The sequence below is a fragment of the Botryllus schlosseri genome, chromosome 3 (assembly GCF_051294905.1).
Source record: "Botryllus schlosseri isolate E-star chromosome 3, Bs_hap1, whole genome shotgun sequence".
NCBI classification, from domain to species: Eukaryota; Metazoa; Chordata; class Ascidiacea; order Stolidobranchia; family Styelidae; genus Botryllus; species Botryllus schlosseri.
Window position 1 is genome coordinate 2,312,431 of NC_137238.1, and position 19,821 is coordinate 2,332,251.

The 19,821-nt window shown below is 40.2% G+C and overlaps 1 protein-coding gene across 1 annotated transcript in view; it reads right to left on the reverse strand.

Annotated features, from left to right (window-relative positions):
- Positions 1 to 8,796, reverse strand: part of LOC145435565 (uncharacterized) — a 68,940-nt gene extending 60,144 nt beyond the window's left edge. Inside the window, exon 1 of the mRNA XM_080312846.1 lies at positions 7,488 to 8,796. Coding sequence (XP_080168972.1) covers positions 7,488 to 7,536 — 49 coding nt within the window. The 5' untranslated portion in view covers positions 7,537 to 8,796. The remainder of the gene's footprint in view (positions 1 to 7,487) is intronic.
- Positions 8,797 to 19,821: the final 11,025 nt, after the last annotated feature.

Here is a 19,821-nt window from a genome sequence, read left to right on the forward strand (position 1 = left end):
CGGCACCATGACAAGAGATATGGATAGTAAGGCATTTTCTACCAAAAATTCGTTTGTATATTTTCGGACTTTAAAATTGACAGATGTTGGAAATTCGACGTGATTCGAATACCGAAACTACTAAATCCTCTCTCGGATTGGACGCTACGGACTGGACAGTGTACCGTACACTATTGCACATGTGCAGCACACCACACAGCGAGGGCGTGATTGCAGAGTTGAACATATAGAAAACTTTCAGCTTTTCAAAATAAAATTAGAATCAGAACTACAGCTACACATTATTTTTTCCAAGTTAGACTAGAATTGAATTACTAAATTCGCGAAAACTTGGACATTGAATAAAGTACAGTTCATATTAAATCAGTGTACCTTCTCGTTTCGCATTATACAGTTCTCAAGTAATATTTTCAGGAAAACCACAAATTAGATTAGAATTTCACTCTGTTTTGTCAGATTGGATAACTAGAATTATACAACAGCCCCAAGTCTACATACAGGGTTGTATTAGGGGGCGCAAAATAATAAATATTAGCAATAAATTCAGACTGCAACCAATTCTCGGAGTGATGTAATATTGAGACAAACCCTTTACATCACCAGTGCATTTGATAAGGTTACATCCTGGCCACACAATGACAAGAAGTTTCAACGTCACCAGAACCAAATGTAACCACAATCCTCGATATAAAATCGGCGATCAATACGTATACAGCGCTGCATGCGCGTTGCAAACAGGCCCATGAAGAGATAGAATAGACGTGACAATACAACGCCGAGTAGCGTCTCGCGCGCTCCAAATATACGTATGTGTTACCAGCGTAACGGCACAGCTCACCAATGCATCATAATTTCCACGAAACGCATCCACGACATATAACCTAGTACACAGGTTCGGGGTTAACCAAAGAAGGGAACCTGTATTACCTCTCACCATGTAAAAGTAAGTTAATGGCTGATTTAATACATGACAGGTTTTGCTGTTCCAAGAAGAACTCGGGAATGTAGCACGTATTGAAAACTACATCAAACGGTGTTACGTTAGCCGTTGTGACATACAAAAAGTGTTCCAAAGGGTCTCTCTCTCTCCTTCAAGATGAAATATACAGTAAACTGTGCACACTTCTGCTAGACATGGATCAGGTAAATATTCATAATTCCATAGCTTCATAGACACCGTGTAACCGTGACGTAATGGAATCAAGCGATTGGAAAATTTGTAGACAAAGTTACTGTACGGTTTTCATACTACTAAGCGTAAGAATGGTGCTTCCCTATAGTTTTTAGCGATAATATCAATTTTTGTGAAATCAAATGTCTTTGTGGCGATACAAAACGCACAAGATTTAAAATGGTAGCACGTCCATCGCGATTTGTATTCGAATATCCGAGTCATAAAAACACACGCTTTCAAACTAAGAGTAATATTTCACCAACGAAAAACATAGTTTCAATATTTTATTATCAAAGTCGGAGTCTCAAGACTTCAATTGACCGTATCTCCGCAACGAGAAACGTGTAACGCAAGGCTAAGAATATTTATGGTACGGCATTTCCGTCACGTAGTGATCGACCTTCAAAATGGTCACAAAGCGCTGCGCAACAGTCATGATCCAGAAATACGTAAGTATTTTGGATAACGTGAGCGTGGCATCATATTTCTCGCGGCCGCAATGTTGATACATGTGTGAACTTTTCACAATGAACTAAAACCGCTATGTCGTCATCATAGAATCGATTCACACGTATATGCTCGATTATGCCAAGGCCTACTCGCCACCACTGGACTAGGATTCTAAAACAACGGCAAGGATTCGATATCTTTTGCATACGCTTTAAGTGCGCATATGATTCCTACTAGTCTTGAATCAGCAATGGATTTCGTCTGAGTTAAATAGGTCGAGTATCATCCTTGGCAGACAGACCTATGAGCGAGACATACAAAATCCGCGCCCTTCTAATTTATCAGCAACTCAAACACATCACGATCTGTCAGTCAACAAAAATCTACGCGACATTGTATATTAGCGCGTTAAATGACAGGTAGGATTCGCGTTCAGCTCATTATCCCCGTGAAATTCCCGGAAATCTGCCGATATTCGGCTAAAAGACGGGCGGCAAAACTAGTCGAAAATGTCAGTAACGACCTCTGTGATTATACCATACATCAAAGCAGACGCATGTCGAAAGTTCTATTGTGCAAGCGGTGTTTGTATATACGCCGAGAAGATTAACGCGTGCGTACAATATAAACATGGCATCGACTGTGCGAGGTAACGCGCCAGTTCGACTTGTCGGCACCGACCGCTACAAATCTGTGTGCACTGCATACATACATATTGTTGTGTTTGAGTCGAGTTGTTAAAATCCGCAATTCCAATTCAGGTAATAGAAACGAAACATATGTGTTTCAACTGCTAAATATAGTTTAGCGAAATCGGATGGAGCATGGTCTAATCACGACCGGGACTCGGACAACTGCATAATTCTAGTTGTGCAATTAGACCTAATAAAACGAAATTTAAAATTCAAATCTGATTTGTAAAATATTTCATGTACATGTACAAGATATTGTGCAGTGTACGGTTTCTACCACGCGCTAAAATTTGAAATCAAGGTTTGACTGAGATTTTCGAGCCCGATATAAATACTTTACGAACTAATGAAATATCAACGCCGTTTCACCATGATGGCAAAATAAGAATAGATTCGTCGATAGGGTGGAAAACAATTATTCGCCGAGAGTTATATTTTCAACGATAATTATACTTCGACACTTTTTCGTAACGTTCAAGGCTTGAAACCGCGATTGGTCCAATCAATGCACCCAAAACATGTAGTACACAGCTACGCACGTTATTGGAAACTGGAAATGATATTTTTGTGAAGCCGTGGTCAACACATAGCAGTGCCACAAAGTGCAATGATATAAGTGTGATCGAAATAACACCAACACCAGCGCAGAACTGGAAATCTATTTTTCGTGGCCACATAACAGTACATGTTTGAACTTGACACATCATCCATGCTCGAATGATGTCGTGGGTGATACTTGAAAGCTCGACTCGAATTGAGTCAATTGAGGTACTCGATTCTACCCCGCATTGTGCGTCGAACGAATTCGAAATACGTCAACGAAGTTCGAACAGAAATTGAAACACCAGAGATCGAACACCACAAAGTCACTTCACCGCCATCTGACGGAACCATCCACGCTGTCAGTGAGAAAAGACTCACCGTTTGCGAGTAGTTCAACATTTACCATCTGAAAATTGTGGTTAGTCAATCAAATTGTACACTACCATAAATGACCCAAATCAACGCGCTATCTAACCAGTGGTAGCGATAACGTTACTACGATAGAAAGCATTATAGCGGTTTCCAATCGCGGTCTCAGATTTGACCAGCACCCGTGAAGACTTTTGAAAATTTACAAAACAGATTATTATAATGGCCTCTCGCGAATACCAAGAACGCTCGTGGGGCGCATGGTGCTGCTACCTTGTTAATTCGTACTGTATTTAAAACGGCGAATAGTTGATGACAATATTGTTGAAAATATCACAGGCAACATACTGATTATAACTATTTGGTTATGGTTATAGATCACCGGAAATATCAAAATATATACTATACATATGCCCGGTTTATAGGCATAGCTGGCTTAATCTACGAACGTCGCACAGGTGCGTTGGCGATTTCCCACCGGTTAAACAACATAACGCCCGAAATATTCCCACACGTGGTTACCCAAAACAGCTAGATCCGAGTATGTAAATACATCGGCTGAAAGGGTGCTCAAAATTAAATGATTTCTCGAAGTCGCTAGGGTCTTCGAGTCGTGTTGGGCGACAGTACTACACATGCCCCGGTCGCGTACCTTACGACTGACTGCCGATAGCGTGAGCTTAATTAAAAATGATCACCAAGCGAGGTAAACGGGGGTTGGAATACCGCTCAAGCAGAACCTATAGGTCGCGGTAGCGTAGAAATGTGATCTGAAATTCTACGAGACTGAACATTACACAATTAAACGTATATCTAAGCATTACTTGATCTGGGACTGATTTTTCATTCGGAGTTGAAGAATTGGAAGCTTTTGAGCATTTTCCAGTTAGATTAATATTAGAGCTACAGCTATACATTTTTTTTCAAATTATACCCACACATATTTTCCAAATTAGTTTGAAATTAGAATTATAGCTACACAAGTTTTTCCAAATTAGATTAGAACTAGAATTACTGAATTCGCGAAAACTTTGAAATGTAATCAAGTTGAGTTCGTATCAAATAAGAATACATTCTGATAAGCACGAGAATGGAAAATGTCTGTGCAGCAAGCTTGGCTCGCTCAGCACTATATAGTTATCCTGTAGCATATTCAGGGAAACCTGAAATTATATCAGAATTAGAATTAGAGCAAAGAAACATTTCACAAATTAGTGTAATTATACAACTAGAACTACCTAGTTGCCCAAGTGTGCATGTAAATACCGTTTTCTGTTTTAAAACACTCTCATGTTTTCTTTTCAGGTACAAAAATAAGACCTCGTAACCTCTCACACATTATTTAACGTTCGCTTGCAAATGAATGTAACTTTATTCGTGCATTTGCGTTACGCTTACGGCTTACCTTTATCTCAATCGTCCGCTATTGGCTCAACAAACTAATCAAATTTAGTACTAAAATGTAATTTTCCAGTGGTTTGTTCGCTAGCACACAGAAGCTAACAGATATGAAATCGCACCAATAAGAATTGCAGCAACGTAAAAGCGTTTTGCGTATTGACAGAGAAGTAAATTAAATCAAGTTTTCTTTCACCGCTGTTGCCTCGGTACAAAACATTGACGCTTGCTTTTACGACACGCTTCCGGCAACCACGCCTGCGCTACCATTGTAGCAAATGGACTTGCAATACTAAATCGTACAATTACCGCTACATTAAGGTATTCATTATCGACAGAAATACTATGTCATTTTCTTAGTTATCGAATCAAGATAGTGCGACTGTAACGACCTCGTAAATTTTCGAATGGAACTTCGGTATCAGATAACATTCGCAACTATGACAAAAAAGGAAATTCCGGGTGACAGCGAGACTCGTAATATAGGCCATTTCAAATAAAATATATCACAAACATTCCACGCATTCCGGCCTATCGCTCATATAGTCCTTGTTTTCGATCTAATGAATATTCAAATTCCCAATTGAACTGGTAGACCCAGTGCCGGATACGGACTAAAAAATATAAACCATCTCATCTCCGTTTCATAGCGGTTAGCACTGCCAGAAAGTGTAATATCAACATGTAGATTGTAGATATCAGCAATCGCAAACGTGCAATGCTGCAGATTTGGTATGCTGTCCAGTTCGGGACAGATAAGCCGACAGTTCGGTTACATATGGCGATGTCGAATGTACTGTGAGCATGAGCGTGTTGATGAAAAAAACATGTCTTGCATTGCACGACAGAAATATTTGACCTGCGGGGGGGTTACAGTTTCAGTCAATAATACACACGAGCAATTGCAAAACCCTAAATCCCATCGAGTTCACCGCAAAACTTCAAAAACATCTTCCACTCGGCGACAAGTGTTTACCGCGATCAATAGTTACCAAAATCGGTGACTGACACATAATGTACGGCCTAATATCACATTTCTACGCCCAAAACACTCCGGCATTTGATTGACATATCCTGTTTACCGTTTCTTTGTACCGGAATACACGACAGAAAACTGAATTGCCCGCGGTTTTGCCCTTCGCACGATGTCATATGTTGGTGGTAATCGACCTTACGAAAAATCTAATACGTCAGGGTACTATTGTATGCAAGGTCGGGGATTTGGGAACACAGCCTTATCTTCAGTCGACATGTGATCGAACAACTTCCACTATTCTCACGGTCATGTTCTCTGTACCAACTAAGCTTTCTCGATGCTGCCGGGTTCAAATATCACGACGCGACGATCATGCTAGCTACGTCATGCAGCCGAACAGCGACAGAAACAATAGGCCTATGCCGATTGGGCACAGACGACGGATCTGAAACGTGTACAGTTGTACACAGTACAAATAGGCGGAATATGCATCTGAAAGGCTGAAGCAAACGTTTGCAAATCGTGCTAATATGAATACACCAGAGTACAGCCATGAGCGAATCAATAATTTGACAAACTTTAAATATATTATTGCTGTAACAGGTATGAAGATATACATAATTAAGGGATTACTAATGAAGGAACAATAATTAACTGATTAAACACCATGTCTCATGGAGATTGGTTCAAGTCTCGTTTCAAAATTGACACATCGGGATCACACGCTTCATAGACAATGATGCTAGCATATAGTTCGGAATCATGGCATGTAGGCGATGGGCACCATCGGGATAATGCTGGGACTGGCGGAATACAAACAAGTTAAAGCGTAACCCAGAAAGAAAATCAAGAGGTGTCAATATTTTCAACAGTGAAATCACGTCAGATATACTAACAGAAGGAAGGGATATCAGGTCAGATTGCTAAAAATCAAAATTCGCAGGCGTCAACGCGCTTTCAGCGCTCCTGTGTGTACGCCATTGGTTGGAAATGACTTCACCGCATCGTCGGAGGGTAAAATAACTGCCCGCGAATATTCACAACATCACCTATTAAAATTTTGAAGCAGCAACAGTATAATACAAAGTGTATACAGGTCTTAGGCGGTCAAAGTACTCATCGTTGTAGTACTCAAGTAGACGTATAAGTAACAACGTCAATTGCTGCTCAATTACAAGTAAAAGTACCAATTTCCGTGAAACGCAAGTATTCCAGGTCTAGTTTTGCGTAAAAAACTGAATTCTATGAAGTAGAAGTAGGAGTAGTCTCAAGTCCAAACCGCTTGAGGATGTATCACTAGAAGTCAAAACCTATTTCAACTACTTCAATAAAGTTAAAGTTTTTCTTTACTCACCACCTCCTGTAATAAATGGTGGAGATTAATGCCCCATCCGAACTCCAGTTGTAACGGATTTAGAAAAAAATTAAGTCGACACGGTTGTCGACGGCTTTCCAAATCATCACTTGGAGTCGCATTTTAATCAAAATACGCCAAGCTCGTGTTAACACCTAACAGAAAGCGTTCGCGTACCATCTAAAATAGTACACTGAGCCCATGCGATCTCTCCATTTCGATTATTTGACATTTCATCGGTTAAGTCATATTTTGTGATATAATGTTCTTTCCAATTCTGTACTAGTTGCTGAGGATTACCCCTGACGAGTGTCAGCCGAAAATATTCGGGTTTATTTCCACATCAGTATATTATTCAATTGTGAATCCATACTAGTACACAATCAACACATATTAAGATGTTAATACCCGGCGTGCAGCCGATATGGGTACTGCTCCACAACAACAAATTTCCAAGCCGTCCGCGTTATCACGTAGGCAAATAAAAGGTCCCCACTCTACGCAATTACATACTTTATTACCATTACTCACCGGCATCCTCGTTTCTTGTGGCTTGGCCGTCTCGCTCCAAGTCAGGCATGTCCGCTTCGGTCTCGTCACAATGCTCTTACTCCGAAAATATCAAACGCTGACGAAGTTCGGAAACACTCCGCGTAGTTCAGGTCAGTAGAACTTGGTTATATCCAGCGAGGGTCGAAAAAAACATTATCCACACGAAGATTCTTATTTTCCTCCACGGCAGTTGACAGATTGCTTAGCAATATTATATGTTAGTAGCAGCTTCGAAGAAGTAACACCCGATATTAAAGTCAGCGGTCACTGAAGGTTGAAGATGTGATCTTTATACAAACGCGATGAGCGATCGCCCTGTCACACGCGAAAACCTACTCGATTTAACAGCGCAGGAGCGAATATTTATTGCACGGAATGTTAACAACTTTCATTACACGCGGCAAAGCAAAGACACAGACACCTCCAGAACAAGACGAAAGTCAGCTAACACAATACGACGATCACCTTTCTAACCGGCGGCTTCCACGCAGTTGCTAACTACGATCACATCTCCCTAAATTAACAGCAGTGTACGCCAGTAATTATACGACTAATCGTTAAGAAGACATGCTTGTAAATACACGAGAAATCGTTAAGAGGACATGCTTGTAAAATAGCAGTTAACGCAACTTCGTCCGGCTGATTCCGAGGGTGTCGTTTGCAATTAATTACACACACGATTCTAGCACTCAGTTCGCAAACCACTAGTAATCAGGAGGCAAGTAACTTGGGTAATAATCTGTAATAGTCTTGTATTTATAATCGAATCCACTGCTTATAAAGCCTAGAATGGGACCGGCAGATACGGACTACTGAGTAATAATGAAGAAAATCGGGCTGGTGTAAACGACCACAGTAAAGTTAAGAAACATCATCAGTACCGTACCAATAAAGAACACTGATGAAATCTACCTATATCCCCAGAAACCACACAGTATACCATTGCCGACGGCTTCAGAAGTCACGATTATGCTTCGGAATTGCGAACACGTATGGTACTAACGATATGTATTGAACGTTACATCCTCCTGTGCTACGCTGCGCCATTGTAATATTGACAGTTTTAACCATTTAGTTATTTGCACACACTGCAATGACAAGCTTGTAGTTCCAATCTACACCTGCCTCAGCCTGTTCAGCCCACTCTCGTCACAGTGTTGACAAATAACAGAGAAAATCCCACTTCGCTCTACTCTCGAACACGAATCAAAACTAACCTTCGCGGCGCAACTGAAGGAATGTATATACCTGGTTTCTCTCGTTAAAAACGCTGACAATCCCCATGACTCCTTGAAAAAGGAGCTTATATAACCTAGTATAACCTAGCAGCTTTAAGACTATCGATCAAGCAGATACTAGCACACGCTGATGCGTAAGATCTCACAGAAAAGTTGATATATGTAATTGTTGAGAGGTGCGAATAACTAACTTATTTGTAAACAAGAAGTTTCCGTTAATCGATAATTAAAACATAGAATGCCGGTTTGAAAGTGACTGGAAAATCGCATGAGTTATGTATGCATAACAAACAGACTTCGGTGGCGGGCTTCTAGAGCCGACAAGCAATCAACAATGTTGGGTACATTAGCACAAATGAACACGTCACACCTTTACCAAAACAATTCCATAGTTAATTATAGCCTGGACCGGCCACGCAGAGTAAATAACCACCCTATCTTAAGCGCTCATCTCGAGCTTATATATATTTGCTCGCACAAACAAAAGACATAAACATGTAGTAAGCAGTGGTGCACGGCATAATTTATTAAACCTGTGTGGCGAACAGCTGACCAATGGTGACCATAGCATTGTTGAGACGTAACGTTGGAGTTATCACGCCGATGGTCTGAGGCTGCGTCATGACTTTGACTAGCTATATAGCAATCATCTTGTATACTGTGTACTGTGTGTGTAGGTAGGACGTAGGTAGATTATGGAGTTCATCACCATTCAAAGCGCAAGCTACAGATCTCACTAAGGTCTCCAGCCTCTTTCTCTTGTGCAGTGAACAATGTTTTTGATCAAGTTTTGTCGCGAAATCTTATTAACGCCGAAAGCCAATATCTTGACGATGCAGGAAAGATAACTATTTTCTGTATACAATACAAAGACTTATCGCAACCGCAGAAAATTGTATAGAGTAGCTCCACGTTTTACGGTATGATTTGAAAATCGTTCTCTACCCACGCAATTTTAATGTACCGGTTGATCCATTTTCACATAACATGCACTCCTATAACTGTTAAACTGTAAACAAAGTCTGCTATATTATCGCAGTAAAACGCGTGCTTTATATTTATATATATAAAAAGAGATGACAGAGTGGCGTGTAGTCACAGCGTTATACTGAGTTGTCCGCGGTAAGCCACGATTAACACCAGAACCAGACCATAACGCTACAGGCAAGAATCGCATTAACTGAAATTCTGCAAAAGCGTTTACGAACCAGAGCTAACAGGAGCTTCATTATGACAAGCTCATCGGCATACACGCGTGCACGCGTTCGATATTGCCAATTTTCCAGGAAGGCCAGTTGAGAAGCAGACACGCTGGCTGTAAATATAGCGTTACAAAGCCAAATATAATGGGAAAATGAATAAATCTTCAAGATCACAACACATGTGTCAGATGTGTGATAATGATAACACTCGCACAGATTTTACTGGAAATTTTACGAGCCAGATAAATGAGTAATGGTCACACGATGCGACAACGTCTGTTACCGCGTTAATAAATATAATCGGGCGGATATCTATCGGGTCAATTGATGGGTCAATATCACCTATCACACGATTTATTCAGATTTTTCGTGGAAAACTTACTTATATGCTGATAACACTGTAGTACAACCAGAGGCGGGCAGAGTGCATACTCTTTACAATTTGTATTGGGAAAGTAGATAGTAGTTTTGGAATAGGTAATATTACTTTTCTGAGTAAAAGTGTCTAAGAACTGCGTGAAATGGCCCTGCAGGCTGCATGCATTACAGTTAACGATTACGATTGCACCTGTTTGCAGTGTTGGGATGACTCGAGTCGCCTTTTTCGTATGACTTGACTTGACTCGAGTCACTTTGCTAAAATGACTTGACTTGACTTGACTCGGCGTATCAACAATGTGGATTGACTCGTGACTCGGAGCAAAATTCACGAGTCAATTTCAAGTCATCAAGTAATCGGTGTCGATAAAAATCATTGTATCTTGCATATGGTCGTATTGCTCACGAAACGCTCGTGTAACCTGCGAAAGCGACTAATCATTCAAGGATCGTGCATTTCACCGTGCTTTCATTGTTCTTTCCCAAATAAATTGACCGTAAACGAAGTGATCGAAGCTTGTAGGTTACGATGTCGTAAACTAGTATAGTAACGTAATTTAATAGTAAAATGTATATTTCTGTTTTCTGTTCTTACCTTAACCAAACCTCTTGGTTTATTGAAATTGAATTCGATATAGTCATCAACCATTGACGCAGGCTCGAATGTTTGTATAGTGCATCTTATCAATTCGTTTCTCTATTCTCTATTTTGGCTGGTAACTATAAACTGAGGCTATGCAATTGCTTACGTAGTTTAGCAGTTCTAGGTATATGTGAACGATACAGCGTCTTCTTGCGTGTATATTTAACTCTGTATTCGTTCATTGGTTCAGAATCAATGACCACTCAATCTGTATTTCAGACAGCCAGAAAAAAGATATGACATAATCATGCCTCATACTTCGAAAAGCCAACTTGACTTGAACTGTGACTTGACTCGTGACTTGACTTGACTTGACTTGACTCGACTTGACTCGAGTCACCTCCAAAAATCGAGTGACTTGACTTGACTCGAGTCACTTTCGAAAATCGATTGACTTGACTTGACTCGAGTCAAAATGTGCATTGACTCGAAATGACTCGTGACTCGAAGGTAGTGACTTGATCCCAACACTGCCTGTTTGTGATGTCATCGGTCACTTTGCGTTCGATGCGAATATATACAATTACACATCTCTCAATATCGACAGTAGCCACCTCCGATTAACCTCTAAAAGTATGCGTCGCCTCGACAAAATCGACCTTTTGAAATTACGCGTTTGAGTACTTCCAGACTCGCATTTTCTACTTCCAAGTAGTATCAGCTACTTCTACTGGTAATTGAGTAACAATTTACTCCTACTTCTACGTCTACGTTAACTAGCATTGTTGTCTACTTTGACTTTCTCTGAGTACATCAATAATAGTAGGAAACATAGCGGTGCCGTTATTACAATCTAAAAGACGTAACGTGATCGAGATTGTGACATCATGCTGGATGGAGTTTTATAACCAAACAAACCAGACTTGGAAAACGAGAAATTTTTCAGCTTTTGCAAATTGGATTATAAATAGAATTATAGCTACATAGATTTTTCCAAATTAGAATAGAACTAGAATTATAGCTACATAGATTTTTGAGCTTCCTGGAGGTTCACGACTTCAATATACAATTAAATAGCATATTCATATTGAAATGAACCCGAATAATTTTGGCTGATATACTCGCCTGGGTACTAGTAGCTGACGATTACCCATGACACGTGTCGGCCGAAAATATTCGGGTTCATTTCCAAGATCATTATTCTATTCAATTATACAAAGTTTTTTTTCCAAATTAGGCAAGATTTGGTATCAATTAATTCGTGAAAATCACCGACACAGTATCGAATATGTAATGCCTCGGCGGTGAGATTCAACCCGTTTTACGATAGCTACGACCATTCGCATATGTAGTAGTTTTCAGAAAATTCACGGTCATTGATATCGACTGCCTACAAAAATAAGCTATAGAGCCCTTGACAAAATCCTTGAATTTAATCAAACTGGGAATTATTGATTCTGAAAAATTGATTCAGGTCTCAATTTAATAACTTCTCATCGATTCCTGTGAGAACTTGTTATAAACCAGGGGTCACCAACACGCGGCCCGCCAAGTCATATTCTGCGGCCCGCGACCTGATTTGAGATTTAGGAAGAAAGCTAAGAACACCAATTTGAAATGCTGAAATTAACTACAGTTTCAACGTGTTGTTGTTGTTTCAAAATAAGCTATTCTCCTGTGCCCAACATCACTATTCGTCATTATAGCTAAAACGGCTGTGGTGATGGCAACAGCATTCCATCGAGGGAAAATCAGCTGATGTGAATGGGCATATTGTCTTGACTTGCAATGGCCCAAACACTGTCAAGACCGAGACGCATAGAAAACGGCTTAGGGCAGTGGTTACTAAAAAGGGTAGCGCGCGCTCCTTGTGGGGGCGCGAAAGCATCTGAAGGGGAGGCGGAGATGCGCTAAAATGAAAATTTTTTCGCGCTCGGCGCGATTCACCTCTATTTATTAGTTATTGCTATGTATATAGTCCGGAATTCATCTTATAGAAGTATGTTATCAACAGCCATAACCTTCCATGCCATCAAACTAGCTGTTGGGATTTCTAGCATTCTGGTTGCAGTTTGTGATATGACGATTTTTCAGTATCATAAAGGCGTGTGTGTCTAAAAAAGTTTGAGAACCACTGGCTTAGGGCTTCCCCACAAGATCATGCTCTACGTGGAGATGGTCTTTCAGCTAGTAACGTATCTCGCTAGTCCCAATATCGATTCCTTTGTCGCTGAAAAGCGTTTCCAGGTATCGTACACAGCTCACAGTTCAAAATAAAATATAATTGGTGATGATGATTTTTTGTTGTATTTGTATTCCTTTAATGAAATATTATTTCTTTTGTGGTCAAATATGCCCATCGCCTATGATAGGTAGCTCACCGTTGTACTGACGTAGAGTTTTAGAAAGTGGTTGCCTATTTTACATCGATATCAAATTCATGCGGCCCGCGGCCTCTACGAAATTTGAAAAGTGGCCCGCGACCTGTTTTGAGTTGGCGACCCCTGTTATAAACCATGCATTGTTCGCTGCGCGCAGTGAGCGGTGGGGATAATTAGGAATTAGACATCGCGAATCCGGGACTTCAAACTTGAAGTCTAATTTAGTATTAATGATGTTTTTCAGATCAACCTTGCTTGGCCACAATTGGCTATGGTGTCACGGATAGCAAATTTGTAAATTGACTTTATCAAGGCACTATAGCTCGTACTGCTGTATCTGTAGTCGAGATGTGGAGACATCAAAATGATACAGGGTGACTTCGAAATGTTTGCGAAACATTCCGGATTTGAAGTTTTCAGTCTCAGCAAATTAGTGACCAATCTGACAATAATCGTTTGAAATAGAAATTCTTGAATTATTCCTCAAACTGCCCCAATGAAGGTATTGAAACCTCTACACGAAATACATTTTCTGTTGTGATATACATAACCACTATACCAGAATAAGTTCACGACGCGGATTTTCAAGACAATGAACACAGCTGCAAAATTCGCTTCGAAATAATAAAAGTCTACCCAATTTCAACATATAGAATGTGGTTACTTTACTTCTCTTCGAAATTACAATGAAATGTCGATCATGGCCGTCCGAGTCTCGAGTAATGTGACTTGGTTCGAGTCAGGCGCGATGACACGAGTCCAAGTCGAGTCAATACACAGATTGACTCGAGTGGAGTCGAGTCATTTCCGTATTTTGAGAAAATGACTCGAGTCAACTCGAGTCATTACAACCTTGCAAAACTGACATGCAATCACGTACCAGTTGTAATTTAGCAAACACGGTTGACATAACGTAAGCTGTGACTCGGACTGAGTAATCAGTGTTGAAGTCATAACCCCGAAATAGGAAAATCGATCGCAATGAACAGCCCAATCACACGAGGATGATCGATCCCTCCAGGTCTGACCATGCTGCAGTAACCAAGGCCATTAGTTTACAGAGAGATCATCGCCTATCACTACGAATGGAGCGTACAAAAATAATGCGACCCGCTAAATACCGCGAGTCCGTGACTGATGGATTACAAGACTACCTACCGTGTGATTACATGACAAATTAGATAGTGACTTTTTGTCTGAGATATCGTGCAACACCGATGCGTTTTTACAGTACACCCACCATACAACAAGTTTGCATAAACAGCATATTGGCGGGCATTATCTCCGATCAGTTTTCGCGAGGAGATTAGGGATGGATCGAAGCGAGTTATCGTTAGACCGGTACCTACCTACCGCAACATTGTTTTTCGAATGTCTGGTCTGTTGAGAATTTCTTCCACGAAAGGTAAACGATTACCTAACTATGGCGATCGCAAGCACAGTTTAGTGGCATTTTCACAATTTTGTCATCTACTCGAGTTGAATTAAATCACCGAATTTACTGAAAGTTGGATTTTACAATCCCTACTCTGTGTTTGTTTTTATAGCCTTGAAACTCCATCATTATATACGCGATGAAGATACCTCAATAGATGTCATTGTAAATTAAATTGCATTATCACAACATAATCTCAGTGGTCGAGAGAAGTCTGACGTGATTCTTAGCAAATCCTAAAGTTTCGATAGCGGGTATTCACAGATAGTCTGTACGCTTCAAAACTCTTGACTTACAGTAAATAGGCCACTTTGGTTATGGGTTTCGCGGCTTAGAATATATATTTACAGCGTCCAGAACTCCATTTGCCATCCGATCAGCATAAGAACATTCTCACAAAAGCCCACAAAAGTGGGATCTTTAATAAGTACAGTACAACGATTTCAGCACTGAGAACCGAGTCGCGTATTAATTGGAATGATTCAAGCCGTGTAGTAAGAGTCGATTTTTGTCGAGTAACGAAATTATACAATGTTTTCCGCAATTACGATATAAGATATCGGTGCGATATAGGAATTGACGTATCGACACTATCTTCCCATCATCAAAGCTTTGAAACTTCCGTTGGTTTCGTCATAGTGTCCAAAATATATAGCGTGCGGCTACGCATGTTTGCGGGAGCGCGACACTTCTGAATAGTGATGATGACTGAGAACAAGTTTTTGCAACTTTTGCAACTTTTTTTCCAGCTTCCGGCAGCTTCCTAAATATTCAGAAGTTTTGCGGTATGGCGTTTCAACCTTCAAGCTGTTTGGAGGAATCTTATATTGCAAGTTTTTTGGTTTTTCATGAAACTAACTTTTTACTGGACATATTGGAACTATATGTAAATAGATCGCTTGATAATTTCACCGTCGTTCAAATTTGAGGTTATCTCTGATTTGACGTTTATTCAGGCTAGACCGCCGAAAATTATATTTTCACTAGATCAATTTTTCAGGCTAGAGATTTTGTTGTAGTCGCCAACGCCGAGTTTTGCTACTGAGCCTTCGAAGCGGAACGATTCGAGTATCTCATACCCTAATAATTTCAAGGAGCTTGTCCATAAATGCAACATTTAGTGCAACTTGTGTGAAAAATTAGTGCAACTTTCCACGGACTTGACTGCAACAAAAACTTGCCCTGGTTATTAGTCGACTCGGGATCAAGTCAGTCAGGAACTAGGTTTTTCCCAGTGCTAGCTATAATTCGCTATGCAATAATCCTATGATTGTTGGCCTCGTGTAAAATGACCAGATATGTGGCTTAGTATTTTATGGTGCGACGACATTTCATGTTACACCATTCCGATGTAATCTTTATACGACTCCTGAGCTGTAAACTTAGAACAGGTAACCACCCCCAAAGTGAGTCATTTATTTACAATGTTCCGTATTCATGGTGAATGGATAACAGCTTGGTTTGATGTTGCCTGCCTGTAATTCATTGCCCTTATGAAGCTTACCACTCTGCCAACGACTCCTTAAACCTGGTTTACATAAGCCTCACTACACCAGTCACCTTTCCCAGACCATTGCGCACAGCTGTGCGACATGACTAACTGCTGATCGCGACACCTTTACTCGCGGCGCACTTATTACGCTACAAAGTTTCGTTATTAATATTTAGGTTCACTCTTTTAACAAGAAGTCCGCGATGATGACTAACCGAGCATGGCATTCACTGAAGGAAAACAGGAAAGCTATGATTAGATTTAGCAAGAGAATTTCTAGTAATGCGCAACAGAACCAGAACGGCAATGGTGTTTATCCTGGAGTTGCGATCATTTCCAGCACCGAAAGCGGGCGAATCTGCAGGGCACCTTATCATACGAGTCACAGGGCATATGGGTGGACTACTATCAGAAAACCAACAGTTACATATTCATGTCATTATTCTCCCGGCCCCTAATTACACTTACGGTAATGTCACTCGCGACATTTTAGAGTAGACCAATTATGTAGCTCCAAACCTGTTGCATGTTAAAGATCTATCTGGCTGCTGTAAGTGACAGACCTCAAACTAGATCACAGAGGCGTGAAATATTAAAAAAGAATGCCATCAAATAGCAGTCTCTATTCCCAGATATGTAAGCTGCAAAGTGAACACTGCATACACGTTGGTATATTATGAAACATCGAAAAGATTCCTACCCGCATAATGAAGTATATTCCACTTTCTTAGAAAATCCACGAGGCCTACGCTAGATCTCACATCAACAACGCCTGCCTTGCGGCTACATCCGACTCCGCACACGTTACCAATCTTAACATCTTTCCGTTAACCTGTTTACTCGACACTTTGGCTCGACTCATTCCATTCTGTTGAAATGTAATTCCATCAAAACAGGGCGATATTTCCACACGCCGAAACGTGTGAATGGCTTCGGGCGCCAGGATCTGTCGAAATGACTGGTTGAACCGCGCCAGATCGTGGTTTAATTACGGCACCCCGAAATGATGCGCGACAGGTACGAATTAAACGCGCGCTGTAACACCTATTAGGCCGGATAGCGATTTGCTAAACCGTGTGAATTCTCATTGATGTTTGAATTAACGAATGAATCGCAACAGGCGGTGCGTCGTTTCCACTTGGCTACTGAAATGACACATTCGATGCAGAGTCTGACATCCAGAGTACATTCAGCTTTGGAGATTAGATTAGAACTAGAATTAGGCACGAAGATTTTTCTTTCAAATTAGACTAAAATTAGAATGATCGATACATCGTTTTTTTTTTCAAAATTGGATTAAAGTTGTAATGATAGGTTCACACATTCTTTTCCAAATTAGACTTGAATTAGAATTACTGAATTCGCGAAAAGATGAAAATTGAAGCTATTTCAGTTCATATGAGTTCATAAGCACGAGAATGACAAATGCCTGTACACTAGGGCTCTTCAAAAATTACCTTTTTTCTCAAATCGTACTGGCTACTTGATAAAATTGTTAGGTTACCTAATTTAAGCCTACACACAAAATTTGGTTCAATTCGAGCCAGTAAACGCTTTGCTACAGGAGAAGAAAGTTTCTATTTATTACATAAAAATCAATATTAAAAAATTTAAAAATTTTCTGGTCACCCCATGAAAGTGTTTGGCTGTCTATAGAAACGATGCTCACCAAATTTGGTTCAATTCCAACCAATGGAAGCGGAGTTATTGCCGTCGAAAAATTTGGATTTGAATAAAATAGTATTCACGGTGAGCACAACTACAATAAATAAACAAAGAATTGGTCACCGTAAATACTATTTTATTCAAATCCAAATTTTTCGATGGCAATAACTCCGCTTCCACGGGTTGGAATTGAACCAAAATTGGTGAGCATCATTTCTATAGACAGCCTAACACTTTCATGGGGTGAACAGAAAATTTTCAAATTTTTCATTATTTATTTTTATATAATAAATAGAAACTTTCTTATCCAGTAGCAAAGCGGTTACTGGCTGGAATTGAACCAAATTTTGTGTGTGGGCTTAAATTAGGTAACCTAACAATTTTATCAAGTAGCCAGTACGATTTGAGAAAATAATTCATTTTTGAAGAGCCCTACTGTACAGTGTACACCCAGCTCGGCTCGTTTCGCACTATACCAGCGGTTCTCAAAGGGTGGGCCACAGAGCTATTTGGAAAATTGTAGAATTAGTGAAAGTTTAGTTATATTTGTTATATTCATATATTCATAATTAAATAGTATATTCATATTGAAATGAACCCGAATATTTTCGGCTGACACTCGTCAGGGGTAATCGTCAGCAACTAGTAGAGAATTGGAAAGAACATTGTATATCAACAATCGTATCACAAAATATGACGTCACCAGCATGAAATTTCGAATGAGAGAGCGTTCAATGTACTATTTTTAGGTGATACACGAACTCCTTTTGTTGACAGAGTTTTGGTTGGTGTATTTTGATAAAAGTTGATTCCAAGGCACACAAATGGAATTGTGAATGGCCTCGACCTACGATTCGAAATCGGTCGTCTCGATAATTATTCGCACAAATCGGATTATCCAACAGATGTTTGCCGATGGCAGAATTAATTGCCTTTGATCGATCAGCATCAATCTTAAGTGGATGAGTTAAGGGTGAGCTTTTCACATCGCGTGACGCACGTGTTCTGATGAATCTGGGGACATGTTGGTTTATGCGGTCCTGCAGACGTCTTGACGTTCTTCCCACGTAGCCACAATCACAGTGGCACCTATATTCGTACACTACATTACTTTGTTGAAGTGCAGGAAGCACGTCTTTGCGTGTTGAAGGGAGCAGTTGTGTTGTTGTAAAAATCACATTGGTTTTGACTGTATCGTAACATTTACCGACAGCAGAAATCAATTGTTTTTCAAAGCGGGTGGAAATGGTGGAAATTCATATTTACGTTTGAAAATACTTCAGGCAGCGTCATACGTGTATAGAACACGTCAAATTGAATTACTCCCCCAAAAGTGGTAAATTACCTCATGGGGGTAATCATCCCCAGGTTAAGAACCACTGTATCAGACACTATATCAAACCCGCTCACGTTACCAATGGTGAGTATACAGAAAACCAAAGAAATTGCGTCAATAAAAGAGTGAATCACGGCGAGCGCGATAAGATCGGTTAGCGATGTTTGCTACTTCACACGTTGAACGAAGATATACGACAGCCGTCGAGTATATCAATACAACATGGCGGCATTTGCGCTGCGTATCGAATATTCGCTCAGATTATGTCAACACGATTCGACAGGATGTCATGTATACTGCTGCCTGTGCACCAAACGCGTAGTTATATACTTGACGGTAATTGCGGTTAGACGCTTGCAAAACACCTCGTGAAAATTGAGTTGACAGCTACGCCGTAACGGCGCGCAAATACTTGAGATTTGATAATCTGACTATTTGGTTTTAGTTAGACTTATACAAACAACTGGATTTTTAAAACGCGAAACTAGAGCTAGAACTACAATCCCTCACTTTTTAAAACTCACAACTAGAACTAACGACCTTGAAAGATCCGCAACTAATAAACTAAAACACATCCAACTAATAATACCTGACGATACGAAT